This window comes from Salminus brasiliensis, chromosome 1, assembly GCF_030463535.1.
Source record: "Salminus brasiliensis chromosome 1, fSalBra1.hap2, whole genome shotgun sequence".
NCBI classification, from domain to species: Eukaryota; Metazoa; Chordata; class Actinopteri; order Characiformes; family Bryconidae; genus Salminus; species Salminus brasiliensis.
The window spans coordinates 9,801,810-9,819,107 of record NC_132878.1 but is presented as its reverse complement, the minus strand read 5'-3'; the positions used below and the strand labels follow the sequence as shown (position 1 = coordinate 9,819,107).

The following is a 17,298-nucleotide window of genomic DNA, read 5'->3' as shown; positions in this document are numbered from 1 at the left end:
AGGGTTGAAAAAACTTGTGAACAAGGAGGGGCTTCAGGCAGGTTCCTCCTCCCAAAATTCTGTTCTTTCATATGTCCACTTTCTAGCACCTTGATTTTTACTAAATAAATTTGAAAATAGATTAGTTATGTACAGTCATCTTGTACTTTTGGAATATACCAAGATGGCTTGGTTTCACAAATGTTCCTGAAATGTCAAGTAATGGTTACATGAGAGAACATGTGCAGTCCTCTCCTGAGCAGCCCTCTTCTGAGCAGTCCTCCCCAAGCTGAAAATCCAAAGAGACTTCACCAAAACATGCTTTCAGTGAAGCCTGAAAAAGCTGTTCCTCTGTGTGGGAGATGGGTCATCCATGGGTCATCTTCTCAGTGGCCTGAAGTCTTTACTTTGGCATGGCAAGACTCAGTGCTTAATTTGAAGGGGCTTTAGAAGAACGTCATCCCCCTGGTCAGGCAAAGGAAACTTAAAAAACACCCCCTTTTTCAACCTTTTTGGATGAATGTCATTGGGAGTGATTCTGAAACTAAAAGTGAAAGGTCAGGTCATAAACTGGTCTGGACCTGAGGCTTTTCAGGTAGAGGGACAATGGAGCTGATGATGGCACCCTTTGGCATCACTTCTAACACTCTGTCTCTTTTCTGGAGGTAGTATGGGCTCAGAGCAGCTTCGTCCAGCGCGAAGGGTGTGATGGACTTACGCAGTTTCTGAAAGAAAATGAAAAACACTCAGGTTCTTTGAACAGCAGTGAAAGACAGATACAGTCAGTATCTGCATGACAGGCCTGAGGGCTGAATCATGGACCAGTCCAAAATACAATGGCGGAAGAAAGAAAGAAATTAATGAAATGAAAGGAAAGTCGTATAGCTGGGTGGATGGATTACTGGATGATTGGATGGATAGCTGAATGCCTAGGTGGATGTTGAAGATGATTAAGGATGAGAAACAGAAGGAAATACGAATGGATGGATAGATGGAAGTAGATAGAGTAGGTGATTTATTACCTCTGTGAGGGAGCCGGGCAGAACCCACAGTGTGTGCAGCGCTGCCAATGGAATCCAGATAATGGAGGCCATGGCTATGATCCAGCCGGTCCCCTGAGCCCAGGCCGGGTACACGTAATTCTCGTAGCGTGCTGGTCTGAACTGAATCACTGAGAACACTAGAATTATCTGAGAGAATTGAAATTATCAGCATGTAAACTACCAAAGACACGCTGCTGTCACAACATTGCATGGTTGTCTGTCTACATATCGAATCTCAGAATGGTCCTTTTACGCTAAAAAAACAGCTGAAAAAAAAACAGCCTGGCCAGCTCAGCTGATTGACCAGCATGGGCTATGTTCTTTGTTTCAGTTGGATGGTTTAGCTGGTCTACAAGCATGAACAACCTGGTCACACTGGTCAACAAGCAAAGACCAGCTTAGACTGTCTGAAACCAGCTAGCAGGAAAAGCTGGTCTTTTTTACAGCATGGACTTTAAATGGACTTTAAATCCATCTTGAAATCTGATATATGGCAATATATAGATTGCAAATATTTGACATATTAAAATATGGATATCCAACATATATTTGTCACATATGGAAATATACTAATATGCTAACTAATTTGAAACTGAATATTAGCAAATGTTTAATTCAGCCATATATGAACATATACAAACATGTATATTTAACATGTATATTCAACTATATATGATACATAGTGTGACTAAGTGACTAAGTGACTAAACATTTTCCACATTACTGTATTTATTATTTTAATTACATTTAAAACTGTGGTGCTACTTTTATTAACTACTCAAAATGTTCAAGTATTCAAATACGTACTAGAATTGATGTATGTGTGTGTGTGTGTGTGTGTGTGTGTGTGTGTGTGTGTGTGTGTGTGTATGTGTGTGTGTGTATTTACCTTCTAATCATATATGTAATATAGCTATGATCCATACAGTATATTATGCATGTGTCCAACACATGATACTAACATATATTTATTCAATCAATGCATTTACATCCATATATCAGATTTGCATATGGGATACCAATTGCCTAATTTTTAAAGCATTTCTTTAGTACATTACAACCATTAACAAAAGTAGTAGATACAGTTTCTAATGTAGGATCACAACTTTAATATTTCTAATTTTTTTAGTTAGTAAATAAGTAAACTTGCTTCAGACGTATATCATCATTTACAGTGTGGAGGCTTACACTGACCAATTTGCATCTGACAGTGTAAGATACAATGTTATGTAAAACTATAGAAAACATGGACACAGTGGTCCCATTTCCTTCTGTCCTGCAGAAATGAAGCAGAAACTGTTGTCAAAATTTGCTACCAGAGTCTGTGCCACAGAGGCCAGAAGTGCAGCTCAGGTAGGTTCCACTACAACTCAAGCTACTGAGTGTAATGAGGTCTCTTTCAACCAATCACTGTCAATCACTTAATTCCTAAGTGTAACAGTGTAAATCCTAGTGTAAGAGTAAGGGTTTCAAAATAATAGATAAAATATGTATATATATATACATATATATATATATATATATATATATATATATAGAGAGAGAGAGAGAGAGAGATACAAGTACAATAAAAAGCAAACAAGAGTAAAGCAAAGTTAAGAGGAAAATATCCTCCCAAATATGTATAAATACATAAACAGAAGGAAGATTAAAAAGAAAATAACAGTTAAAGTGAAACGTGCAGTAAGTACACGCAGAAATATTGTGCAGATGACAGTGCAGTGTTAACTGTCATACAAATAAGAAATCTGAATATCCCGTATAATATTTAATAACAACTGAGTGACTGTGCTCCGTAAACAGTTATTCAGTAATACAGTAGACAATAGTAATGTAATATGCATTATGACATGCTTACACCAAGACAGCTAAGTGACATGGCAGTGTAAAAAATATTAGCACAGGGAAAGCTCACAGTTAGAATTAGACATTGGAGATGGAAAGACTTATAGAAGAGGAATATGCTGTTTTGTTATTATGATGGCATATGATAGCACTTTTGAGGGACATTGAGCTGTCCATGGTTTTTACAATCAATGAGTAAAACAATGGACAAAAAGAACTGTAGCTATGTGGCTAAAGAACAGTTAGCAGCCTTCTAGAAGCATGAATGTTATTTTATAGGGCTTGAACCTTTGTTAGATAAGCAAGTCTAATTGAGACTACTTAACAGCTTGACATGGTTTGGGGTGAGCGTGAGTGATGATGCTAACTTGTGGGTTAGCTACGTTGGCTTCATAGCTCCAGCATAAGACTAACGAACACCAAACATGCCTTGGCTGATCAAAACAATAGAGAACGAGGAATATATGTGATAATTCAGTCTTTTAAACTATGAACCTGTTATATCCTGAAATATCCAATAATAATGCTAAATTCTCCTTTCCGAGTCTATTTAAACTTCAGATTGCTCCTTCTAACTGCACTATATTCACTTGATGAGAAGAGGGAACTCTGTAATCTGCGCTACTCACCGTGATCAGTACAGGGCATATCACTATCCAGCAGACTCTGAAAAAGATGCTGGGCTTGTTCCCCGTCATCTCTTCTAAATTACTTGACAGACGTTTTACCCCTGAGAACAGAACAGGCAAGCAGGTGAAAAGAGGGTCATTCTTCCCATGGGGAATCTATATGGCCGCATGATTTGAATGTAAGGGATCATTTGACTTGTGATTTTCAGAGAAGACGCCTTCACCCCTCTGCAGAAAGGTCCAGCTCAAGACAAGCTTTTCCTGGTAGCTGATCTTTCATGGTCTAACTTGGTCGAGGTGGTTAAAAAGCTGGTCATCCTGCCCTATCTTTGACCATCATAGCATATGTTTTCATTTAATGAGTTTATGATGGTTTAACTGGTTGACAAGCATGAACAGCTCGACCAAGCTGGCCGTAAAGCTGGACATACTGGTTGACTAGTTCCATCATGCTGCTGGAACAGCATGGTCAGGCTTATCATGTTGGTCAACCAGTGTTGCTATACTGTCATGTCATCCTTGCTGGAAAAAAAACAGCCTGGCCAGCTTAAGCATGACCAGGGTGACCAAAATCAAATGCAACATAGATTCTGCTGGTCAACTAGCTCACCAGCATAGGGTGTTTTTGCCCGGATTACCAGCTTTGCAAACACCTAGACCATCAAAGACCAGCTTAGACCAGCTGATAAACTCACTATGCTGGTCAAGAGCTGAGGTGGTCCACCAGCTTGAGCAGCTTGAGCTGGCCTGGCTGTTTTCAGTTAAATTGGAAAAGCATGTGATTCTTCATGGAAAAGATCAATGGAGGTATCTAAATTAGGCCATGGTGTAAGATGGTAGCAAACCTGTGTTAGCTAGTGTGTGTTACTTGTGCTCATACCATAAAACCAGCAAATGGCCACCACCTCGAAAAAGGCCAGGAACATGATGGACACAATGGCGGTGTAGTGGTCCATCAGCTGGAACACATAAATCCCAACCTGAAGAAAACAACAGAGATGGTTTCCCCAGGGTTCAGCCTCCCATCTAAACCTCCTGTAAGGTGTATGACCTCTCTGTTCTGTTCATTTCATTTCCAGGGTTAGCAGATCAGAGCAGAGGTCATTTACTTACACTATATGGACAAAAGTATTGGGACACCTGCACATTCATTGTTTCTTCTGAAATCAAGGGCATTAAAAAAGAGGTTATCCTGCTTTTGTTGGAGTAACTGTCCAAGGAAGGCTTTCTACTAGATTTTCTAGGAACATTGCTGTGAGGACTTGATTGCATTCAGCAACAAGAGTGTTAGTGAGGTCAGGATGTTGGATGATCACCACCCCCACCTCATGCCCAACTCCCCAACTCATCCAAAATGTACTGGATGGAGCACTATCCATCATTCCAGAGAACACAGTTCCACTGCTCCACTGCTCAATGCTGAGGGTACCCCCCAATGCTTTATACCCCTCTAAGCATGGTCCCAATAGCTTCATGTTCATCTGCTCCAGAGAGTCCTATTCTATTGCCAGTGTTTTTCTACACTAGGACTAGACAAGCTTGGTGTGTGCATTTTCACATGTGTGTCAGCAATGGGTGCAACTTAAAGTAAATTAAATGTATTCATTAAAAAGGGGGTGTCCATGTCAATTTGGACATGTATATCACATCTTAAAAGCTCAGTAAAACAAAATGCTTTTTACTTATAGAAAGGCTGGAAATTAGCACATAAAAAGTGCATAACAATGCAGACTATGGGCCTGTTAATTACCTGCATGACATGAGGAATACCCAGGAGGAAAGCAGTACTGCACACAACCAAAACCAGCAGTTCCTTCTGCCGGAGGTATCTCAGCAATGGCTTACTGTAGCTGTCCATCAGACTGGTCACCATCACTTCTACCATTGCAAACTACAGCACACACACATCAGGGTTAGCATACATATACGCTACAAGTACACTACCTTTCAGACTTGGAAAAGTGAGCCTCTTTTCACTAATCATGTTGATTTGGATATGCTGCATTAAGTGGTTTTTATCAGTTTTCCAGTCTATGGGGTATGTTGTTACATATGCACACACTTTGCTGGTGAGTAATAAATAATAGGTTCTGGAAGCAAAGTATATGCTTTTATCTTACTCCAATACTTTACACATGTGCTAAATTATTAGTAAAAAACAAAAAGTCTTAGCTTGTACCCTGTTCTGCCTTATCTATTATTCTTTACTGACCTTCCTGACACCAGAAACCACTCTTGATTGACATTTGAGTCAGGCGTCATGTTCGTACCTGACTGTCCAGGCCAAGACAGAGGAGCATGAAGAAGAAGAATACCGCCCACATTGGAGCAACTGGCATCGTCACAAAGGCCTGTGGGTAAACCACAAACACCAGACCAGGACCTGCAGGACACAAATGATTTTAGGCTGGGAAAAGCTAAGAAACCTCCTAAGACTTATGCTGCGTTCCATTTACCTTGGAAGTCACACGTGGAGATGATCCTTTACCAGTGTTTTATGGCGAATCTAACCAAAATATGTCCAACTTTTTATGACCCAGGTTAACATTGTTAGCTAACATTTTTACAGGTTAGCATTATATGGTATTTTATGCATCCAAACACTGTGGAATCACATCCACACATCAAAGTTGGGCAGTACTGAGTGTATGACTGATTTAATGAGACAAAAGTAGACAGAAGTTATAATGAACTGGAGAATACTGCTGCTGTTAGTACTGTTGATGTGCAGAGCGGCCATCTTGAATTTTGAACTTGGGCTTGATGAGGCTCTCCCGAGTTTCTGAGTGGAAAATCCCACTTCTGGGCGCATTCCAGTTGAAATTGGCCAATTTGACATCCCAGTTTAAATGGAACACAGCATTACAGTACGGCTGTGTCCCAATTACGTACAACTCACTAATACTATAACATATAGACTATATACTAATCCTAATAGTTTAAATATGGCAGGTTGGTACACAAAATATCAATGTACTAACCCTTGGCTATAGCAAGACACGTCACTGCAAGTTCTCCAGACGCTGCTGCTCATCATTCTGGATGTGAGTAGCTCCTCCCTTTCCATATTGCATGTTATTGCATATTCCATCATAACCATACTCAAGTATGTATGTATGCTGGATATTTGAGTATACTCAAATGAGTATTAGTAATTAGTACGCAATTAGGACCCACCCTGGGCCCTTATACACTGCATAAGGCATGTCGGGATGCTCATTGCTATCTTACACCCCGTCTATTTTCATGCCTTCTGCCTGTGTCGTTTAAATTGCAATGGTGCTTGCGAATATGTCTACGCCAATGGCCATGGTGCTCTCATGGTGTTCAGGTAAAATTCTGCCATATTGCTATCTTGGCAACAGAAAACACAAGCGCACCACTGACTGAAAACAACCTAGACAGACGTCAACAGTCAGACATTCATTGTAATCTTGGCAGTGAATTGTCAACACAGGCGTGTGCAGCCCAACGCACATACACCCCCGCTTTACACCACTGAAATAGCAATTGCGAGTGACACACCCATGATTAAATAAGAGACTTAGTACATGTGCCTTTTGCCTTTTGCTAGTTTCGAGCCGCCCAAGGCATACTTTTCCCGCCATTACGATAGCAAAGACACAGTGATATGCCCTAAATCAAGCTGCAACGGTGCGCAAAAAGGTTGCTAAAATAGGACCCCCTATGTCCAAAGTTAAATAGGCCCAAGAACCTACAACTTACCATCAACTGCAATGTCGCTGACTGGGATATTCTGTAGGTAAGACATGTAACCGAATGCAGAGAATATCACAAATCCAGCTAGGATGCTGGTCAGTGAGTTGGTGATGGCAATAGCCAGGGTGTCCCTTTAATAAACATAGCAACACACATCAATACAAGGATATTAACAAAATGAATCTCAATAAATTAATCTGCTTTCTTCTATTTTGAGAACCAAAATATACTGTAGAAGCAGCAGGTCAACAGCACCACTGAGCTATTACTGATGAGCCAAAACATTATAACCATTTTAGCCTAATATGTTGTACTCAGAGGTTCCACAGCAGTTCTACACTGAATTCAGAGGTTTTTCTTTTTCTCCAGAATGGACGTTATACAGTATGTTAGTTTAAGGGGAAGTGAATAGCAGTCTTACTTCAGAACGTTGTTGTTGAAGGAGTTGTAGCTAGCCATAGCCATGAGTGAGCCAAAGCCAATCCCGATAGAGTTAAAGATCTGAGCAGCTGCATTCACCCACACCTACACGCCACAAGACAATACTGCATCTGAGATAGCAACACAAGCAGATACCCTAATCCTGGATTTACTTCTTCACTACTACTACTCCACTTCTACATGAGATGGCCAAAAGTATTCAGACACCCTTACTAAATGGTGAAATCAGCTTCTTTAAAGTGAATTCAATTGCCAGTGGAATGGGTCTTCCCAGGCAGCCTCACATAAGCCTAAATTTACCATGACTAACCGCCAAGGTATGAAGGCCCCAGAACAGGGCTGTGGGGCTTTGGAACAGCATTGTCCAAAGTGATGGAGCTTTATCTAATATCTCTGAGATTAGTTGGAGTGCCACCCAACATTAGCAACTTATTAATATTCTAAAATTCATCACAGCAGTATTACAGTATCTATATCTAGTGTCAGGCTTTTAATACAGTGAACCGGGGGGACAACTTTTGTTTAATTAATTAATTAATTATTTAATTAATTAATTATCTTGCTTGAGGCACGTGAAACACTATACTGTGAATGAGGTTTCTCAATCTACCTCAAAAAGTATTTAATAATACAAAATTCTATGTACTGTCATTTAGTCTCTATATTCCTTTAAATGTCTTTACAGTTCTCTACTGTCAGTCCTCTATCAGTCTAAAGTGTCTCCATTAGCTAAAGCTCCCTCTCTCTTGTCAATCTTTGATCCTACCTCCACGGACAGCAGCTTCTCCCACTCAGGCACGATGAAGAACTGGATACCTTTGATGGCTCCAGGAAGCTGAACATTGTTGATTAGCAGGGCCACCAAGATCACATAGGGGAAAAGAGCTGTGAAATACACCACCTAAGATTCATAAAATAACACACATGGAAATTTCTTTAAATTTGACATTCTTTTCAATAACAGGGGCTCTAGATAAGACCACCCTTCGCAGAGTCCTAGACAAGCTCAACACTTTAGCTAATTGAGTCAAAATCTAAAACGTCTAAAGGGGAGGAGATCAAGTGAAGACCATGACCGAAATAAGAGTCTTATCAAGACCAGGTCTTAGATGCTCCCCCTACTATTTTTTTGTGTGGTCTTTTTAATTTGTTTGGTAGAGTTTACATCCTTACAGATTTACAAAATTAACCGTTTTCTTGAATTATTTCATTTAGCTGAAAGCATTACATAATTACACAACTCATTATAGTACTAAATTACATTTGTGTTCAATTTACATTATATTTATTGTACTACTCTACTCATTCTACTGATAAAATCAAACCTTAATGGTGTTGTGTTGCCTGGGTATGGATCAGCACTTGCTATTAAATCACATCTTTAATAAAAAAAAAACATATAAATTCACTTTAAAAAAAAAAAACGCAGGCGTTGCCAAAGTTAGGCAAGTTTAGGCACTGTAAGAAATAACTACAAGGAATTTGCATCCTCTCAGAATTTCAAAATATTTCCTTACTAATAAAAATTTTGTTGTGTCCTCCCCATGCTCCTCCAGGTTCATCTACATTCTATTTTTTAGCTTGGATTCCCACTCCTCTGCTTCTCCCAACTGTTCCTTGTCTTGATTTTTACCTTTCCAGTGGACTTGACTCCTTTGAAGATGCACAAATATACAAGGAGCCATGCCAACAGCAAGATGAGAAAGAGTTCCCATCTCATGGTGCCAGTGTCTTCCACTCCAGACGTCCTCTCCAACACTTTATAACTGACATGAATACAGGTCAGGAGTTTGGAAAACAAAAGGGACAACATGAAAACTAAACTGGGTTCTGTTAGAAGAAAGGGCTCGACGACAGTACAAGAGCAGACAGGATAAGAGAGGACAGAAAATGTTGAGAGACAACAAGACAAGAGATGACAGGATAAGGCAAAATTAGAAGAGAGGGCAAGACAAAACAAGTGACGACAAGACAAGACTAGACACGTGATATAGGACTAGTCAAGAGATTTCAGAACAAGGCAAGAGATGGTAGCAAGACGAACTGACAACAACAAGTCAAGACAAAAAAGGGAAGACAGGACAAGATAAGATTTAACAGGACAAGACAAGACATGTCAGGTCAAGAGCAGAGGTTACTGGACAAGACAAACGTTACTGGATAAAACAAGAGATAACAGGTCAAAAAAAGAGGTGACAGGACAAGTCAAAAGATTTCAGGACAAGTCAAGAGATTCGGCAAGACAAGAATGAACAGGACAAGACAAGAGATAACAGGTCAAGAGAAGAGATGACCAGACAAGTCAAGAGATTTAAGGACAAGACATGAGATGACAGGACAAATCAAGAAATTTCAGGACTAGACAAGTCAAACAATTTCTGGATGAGGCAAAAGATGTCATGACAAGTCAATATATTTTGAAACAAGACAAGTGATGACAGGACAAGTTAAGAGAATTTGGGACAAAACAAAAGATAACAGGACAAGAGGTTTCAGGACAAGACAATAGATGACCAGACAAGACAAAAAATATTCAGATAAGACAAAAAGGACAAGTCAAGAGATTTCAGGGCACAACAAGAGATGATCAACAGGACAACAGGACAAAACAAGAGATGACAGGACAAGGCAAATGAAAGAAACTAAATGAAATAAAATGAAATAAAACAGGTAAACCATGAAACCCACTTGAAGAACTGTTGACTGGCAGTAGACGTGGAGGAGATGTTGGTAGCATAATCAGTGCAGTTGGGTCTATTCCAGGTGTTATTACAGCTTTGCCAGGGCAGCTGCCTTTGGAATGAGCTGAATAGATAGTACAGTGCCCAGGTGATGATTACATTGTAGTAAGTGCTCATGATGAACGAGATGGCCACTGTGGCCATGCCCACGCCTGAGGGGAAATTCAAGGTGGATACAGTTTACTGACACAATAGGAACTGAGGTAAGAACATGTATCATATGACCATAATTCAAATTTGGGTCCATGATAAGACAAATGACATCCGTAAACAAGGCATATGCTCCTGCAAAACCTAATCCAAAATTAGTAGGGAGGGAATAACAGCCCCAGCTCATCTGGGAAAGCTTCAAACTAGATGTTGGAACCTTGTTTTTAGGATTTAATGGTGTTTGGCCGATGGAGCCTTATTGAGCTCAGTAACTGTGGTTGGATGATTCTGAATCACTAATGCAACTCATCACAAAGGTATTGGATGGAGCTCTATTACTCTAGAGAATGTAGTTTCAATACCCCACAGACCAATGTGGCTTAATACCTCTCTAGCCAATATCAGGCATCAAGCACTCTGGAGAAGCTAGAGTATCTCTGCAATTCAGACCAGGGAGTAGAGAGAGGCTGAATAATAAGCCTGCTATAGTTTATAATTGTACACATTGGACCTTTATACATTTACTAAGTAGCCAGTGTGGAACTACATGGTCGGTACATCAGGAAAAATAGATGATTAGATAAATAGATAAGTAAAAGTGTGGTGATGCAGATGGCACTACCTTTCAACAGAGGGCACAACTTGGCCATTGCATGAACGGGCCCCTTCCTTAAGTACTGACCCACGGTCAGCTCCATGTACAGTAGAGGAATGCCCAGCAAGACAAGCATCAGTAGGTAGGGTACCAGGAATGCACCTATTGACACATACATTGACTGTCACAAATTTGGGGATGTCAAGCTTTTGATTTTGTTTTATTGTGTATTATATATGTTATTTAGCAAATAATAATATACAGTTGCAAAAAGCAGTTGTACAGTTCATGTTCATCTTTTACTGAGCAGATTGAGTAAACATCCACAGTGTAGGCTAGAAAAAGTAAGTGAAACCTGTAGATCTTCCTTTAGCAGCAATTACCTCCACCAACATTTTCTGTATTAGCAAATATCTTTTCTGCATCTGTGTTGTAGATCATCAATATATTTTTGGAATGCCGTGTGTGCACATGACCCAGTATCTCAATAAGGTCAAGACTCTTACAATTCCTCTCTGTTTTCCTTCATTAGATGATTTATTTATGAGTTTAGGGTCATCGTCTTGCTGCATTACCCAACATTTCTTCAGTCTAAGGCCATGGACTGCTGTCCTAATATTATCCTGTACAATGTTTTGATACATCTTTGTTCCCTCAATGATTGCAAGGTGTCCAGAGCCTTATGCACCCTTCACCATGCTTCACAGCTGGGGTGAGGTCTTGGAGTTGATGTGTAGTGTTTATATAACTCTTTTTTCCACCTTCCTTGGTAAAGAGCTTCACTTTTGTGTCATCTGTCCATAGAATCACAGTGGAACATCCAGGTGGGCCGTAATGCCTTTTTTTAACAGCAGAAACGTCCTTCATGTTATCCTTTCATGAACACCATTCTTGTTCAGTGTCTTTCTAACAGTGGATGCATGGACAAAGGTTTGTAGAGCTCTGTAGGTCTTTTGCTGTTACTCTTGGGATCTTTCTCACCTCTTTTTTTGATTGGCCGTTGTGTAATCTTAACAGCAAATCTTAGGCGTGCTTGCACTTTTAATAGTAATCTCAATTGCAAAACCTCCTCATCAAATATGGAACCGCTGTTTAATCTAAAACCAAAGCAAAGCATGTTTATGCTATCTGAACAGACATATGTCTCATAGTTTGAGATCTGTGCCCAAAGAATGTCCATGAAATACTTGTAGAAACGATCATCCTTTTAATCATTGATGAAGAATGTGATTATAATACACCTCTGTAAAAATGTACAGAGAAACTTGCTACTGTTTACCTAAACGTGACCCTGCATTTCATCCTGTTAAACTGTTGCACCTTTCACCTCCCATTTTCTGCCTTCTAGTCTTCACACAGTGTTGTGTTTGCATAGCGTCAGATTTGCAGTACCTTATTGTATTGTTTGCACAGTCTGTCAGTGTATTGTGTGGAGCTGAAGCTAATGTTTAATTATCTTATCTTACTTTATACGGTGCTATATTGCATTATAGTGACATATTGCATTTTTATTAATGGTTATTAGTTTATTCTGACTGTGTTTGCAGAATGAATCATTGTGATGCACTCATACACTTGAAACAAATTTTTATGGTCAAGTTTTATCTCATGATTAAGTATGTATATCTACAGTCTCCTTTCATTCTCTCTCTTTCTGTCTTTCTCTCTCTCTCTCTATTTCTCTCTCTCCTTTCTATAACAGAAATTAGCTGCTGTATTGTTGGCAAGACAGTGTGCAGCTAAGCTTGGCCGTAATGACCTTGTCCAATGAATGCTGGTATCTTGAGTTTGTATGTGTATATGCATACAGAGTGTGTCATCGCAGTATTGCAAAAACCTCATATCTCCAAAAAACTTTTACAGAAATAGGGAAAAACCTTCTTAACTTTCAATGAAAGTCAAAGTAACATAATTGTGGAGCATTTATATTGGTTCATTCCTCATGAAATGTAGACCCAATATAAAGAGCAACCGATAGATTTACGCTATGTCAAAAAGTAAACATTTTCAAAAATGGAGGTGCAAGTTTTTTACTTGCCTACATACCTACATACATAGGTTCATACATAGGTTATTAGACCATTGTATCTGTGCCTCATATCACCCTAAAGTAGCAGAGTAACCATTTTTACAGTGAAAAACTGTCCTTGCAACTACATAGAGCAGATTGTTACGCAAACAAAACAGAACAACCAGTTTTGCTTCCCTAAAGAACCTTACAATGGTTCTATTGTTGTAAATGAGATTTGCATGAAGAGTGAAGAAAGTGCCAGAACGTCCAAACAATGCTAAAAGGTCTATGAAAATAAAGCGCTGGTACTAGAACAGCACTAAGAACAATTCAGGAACCTTACTTTTAAGTATGTTGCACCTTACACGTAATTAAAAAGTGCTACACAGGGTCATATCCATTAAGGCTACTTTACATGACAAAAGAGCATCTTAACTTTCACTAGAAAGTCCATTTAAAAAGAATTTATTTCAGGTAATTATGCAGCATTTCTATTGGTCCATTTATTATGCAAATTCTTGACAATGTACAATGTAAACTGCCAGATCAACATTATGTCAAAAAAATAAAACCTTACAAATGTGTGACATCAACAAATTGTTATACACATTAACCCCTTAACACTCCAAGGCGTATTAAGTTTGTAAGAACACTTTCAGCCTGCCGGCGGGCCATAGACTTTTTTGTGAAGTGGGAAAGTAATAGAAGTATATTAGAGAACACAGGAGAATACATGGTTTTCCTTACCTCCACCGCTTCTGTAGCAAAGGTATGGGAACCTCCATATGTTCCCCAGGCCCACAGCACAGCCAATCCCAGCCAAAGTGAACTCAATCTGCCTGCTCCATGTGGGCCTTCCAGCCTCAAGCTCCACAGACATGATTCCTTCTTGCTGCAGTGTCAGGGTCCAGGACATGGACTGAGCCAGGCCTGGCCTTGCTTAGACTATAAAAGAAGGCTGGTCATATAATCACTCTTTATGGGCATTAATGATTAGCTGGAAAGCATAGCAGAGGTGACAGACCAGCAGTTTACCATTGTAAACATGCAACCGTAGTTTTAAAGTCTTTGAAAAACAAACCCTAATATTCACTTCAACTCCAAACCAAACTCTTTTGAAGCACAGAAGAACCATTTTTGGTTCCTTAAAGAACCTTAAAATGGTTGCATTGTTGTAAAGGAAGTTTGCTTGAAGAGTGAAGAACTTTTTTAAAGAGACAGAACGTCCAAACAATGTTAAAAGGTCTATGAAAATGAAGCGCCTGTACTAGAACAACACTAGGAACAATTCAGGAACCTTACTTTTAAGTGTGTAGCACCTCATACGTAAGAAAAGTGCTACACAGGGTAGTTTTTAAGGTTACATCTAGAGCAGAACCATTTAGGGGTTCTAAGTGTTCAAATGGTTCTTTGATTTGCCTGCCTGTGCACTCTTCAGCAAAGGCAATGGTGGAATCCCATGAATTATTAAATGGTTCTTTGTCTCTTTAAAGATTCTTTTCTATAATGAAAGACTTACAAAATGCTCTATAAGATAAGATAATCCTTTTATCACAGTGCCACAGCAGCAAAGTAATGGGAAGACATTCAGATGCAAAATGACATAGATAAATTACCGATATATACACAATATAAATAATAGAAGTAAAAAACTTTGAGAAAAAAACTCTATTATTTACAGATTAATTACAGATAATTGCCAATTGACCCTTAATTGCACATGGTAGAGGGGGGTGGGGCGGTATTGCAGATTGTATTGTTACATTGAGGGACCTCTGTTCCCTGAACGTGTGGAGTTTAAGTGTGTGTGTGTATGTGGTCCGCTGGGAGCAGTGCTGCTTGAAGTGTCTGACGGCAGCACTGAAAAGGGTTCCACTATTGTTACAAGTCAAAAAAACACCTTTTCAGTACTATATAGACTTTATAACTCTTTTGTCTGGAGTGTACTAAAAAACTCTCAAAGAATCCTTTGTATTAAAGGCGAAGAAGTTCAGTCTGATGCAGACCTTAAACCTACCAGAGCAATCAAACCCCAATTACAATCTTCCTTCTTCGGATGCCAGCATATTTAGAAAATCGTCTACTGGAGAGTAAAACATTAACCCCAGTCCAAACTGTAAGAGTATGTGTTTATCAACTCCTGTCAGCTCATCGTGACATTCGGGACCTTTCCCAAGCTAAGGTAAGGACTAAACACTTTTTCAATGAGAGTGTGAAAGAGCTAGTCCACAAAACAGAATTCCTCTGCCAAAAGTCAGCTCTATCCAATAAAAAATGTCCCAACTACATGCCTGCAGTTGAAAAAGGAGATACCTGAGTCAATTCCTCTTTCACGCATAGTGCAAAATAGCTGCAGACTGAAGAAGCCTTTGAAGTCTTTGAAGGAGAATTCAACAAATAATGAGAGTTTCCTCATTTCTGCATAATTCAGTGCTTGGGGTGTAAACACTGTCATTCAGAGAGGTCTGATGTGGAGCAGGTCACTTGCTGGATTGTTTCTTGTAAGATACACAGTGCAAATATTGCCTTTTTATTTTCTCTCTTCAGCATTTCTATTGTGTATATGCATCGTAACTCCACACTGGCATCTTTACAGGAGAAGGAATAACCTTCAGACCTTTTTTTTTTTACTCCAGAACATTTTTGGCCATTTCTATTGGTCCGCTCATCATCGTAGAATTTTGACACCGTTTGACACAGTGAAAATGGCATAAATGGAGAAAGAGGTTTTTGCGGGACAGTGACGATATGAAAAATTGGTCATGATTAAATAGCAGGACCATATATATATATATGTATATATATATATATATATATATATATATATATATATATATATATATATATATATGACATGGATTCATTGACCCTTTAATGCAGAAAGGCTCATCACACACTAAGACGTACTATTCAGGAACTACAGGGTCTTCTGTACAAACTGGTGGTCTATATTTTAGGCCTAAACATGCTGCTAGAACTATCAACAAAAAAAATCAACAACACACACACACACACACACACACACACACACACACAGTTATAGCCTGTTGGACACACCAGCAGGACTGGACAGTCTTCACGGAAAGTGGATTTTCTTTTTATGGCTCCTGACTATATTACTATATTTTATTTGTACATTCTTTGCTATTTTATATTGAAATGAAAATTAAAAATGTATCAAATGTGGTAAAAGAAAAACATCTGCGCCTGAAGTATTTATTTTACTTGTCAGATGCAATAATTTTGCCATATAAGCTTTTAAGGCTATTTATGAGTCTTGGTAAATGAGTGTATTAGTGTATTAATGTTCATAGCAACATGGTTTTAGAGGTATTTAAGCACATCACCATTGGCTTACAACTGAGGCCTACTTGAAGCCCCCCAAGCCACAACATCCTAACCACAACGAACATGCATGTGACCCAGTGTCCTCTTTTGTGTGATAAGCCATGGTTAAACATGACTACCCTGCTTACCACAAATACAGCGTGAGTATCTGAGATGCTATGGCCTTTCTGTCAGTTCCAACCAGCCATTCTCTGTTTACCTCGCTAATCATTCCTCAAGATTAATCAGTATATATAATGTAATATATAACGTAATATGCAGTATAATGTAATATGTAATGTAATATGCAGTATAATGTAATATATAATGTAATATACAGTATGATGTAATATATAATTCAATATACAGTATAATGTAATATATAATGTAATATGTAATGTAATATGCAGTATAATGTAATATATAATGTAATATACAGTATGATGTAATATATAATTCAATATACAGTATAATGTAATATATAATGTAATATACAGTATAATGTAATATGTAATGTAATATATAATGTAATATACAGTATAATGTAATATATAATGTAATATGTAATGTAATATGTAATTTAATATATCATGCAATATACAGTATAATGTAATATGTAATGTAATATACAGTATAATGTAATATACAGTATAATGTAATATATAATGTAATATATAATGTAATATGTAATGTAATATACAGTATAATGTAATATATAATGTAATATGTAATGTAATATGTAATGTAATATATAATGTAATATGTAATGTAATATACAGTATAATGTAATATACAGTATAATGTAATATATAATGTA

The 17,298-nt window shown here is 38.4% G+C and overlaps 1 protein-coding gene across 1 annotated transcript; it reads right to left on the bottom strand.

Annotated features, from left to right (window-relative positions):
* Nucleotides 1–542: 542 nt before the first annotated feature.
* Nucleotides 543–14,034, bottom strand: LOC140537886 (sodium- and chloride-dependent GABA transporter ine). The gene is made up of 13 exons (XM_072660195.1): nt 13,902–14,034; nt 11,171–11,305; nt 10,346–10,550; nt 9,291–9,423; nt 8,424–8,558; nt 7,638–7,741; nt 7,223–7,347; nt 5,767–5,879; nt 5,247–5,387; nt 4,377–4,476; nt 3,497–3,597; nt 1,002–1,169; nt 543–704 (listed from the first exon to the last, which is right to left on the bottom strand). The coding sequence occupies exons 1-13, from the start codon at nt 14,032–14,034 to the stop codon at nt 543–545; spliced, it is 1,755 nt and encodes a 584-aa protein (XP_072516296.1).
* Nucleotides 14,035–17,298: the final 3,264 nt, after the last annotated feature.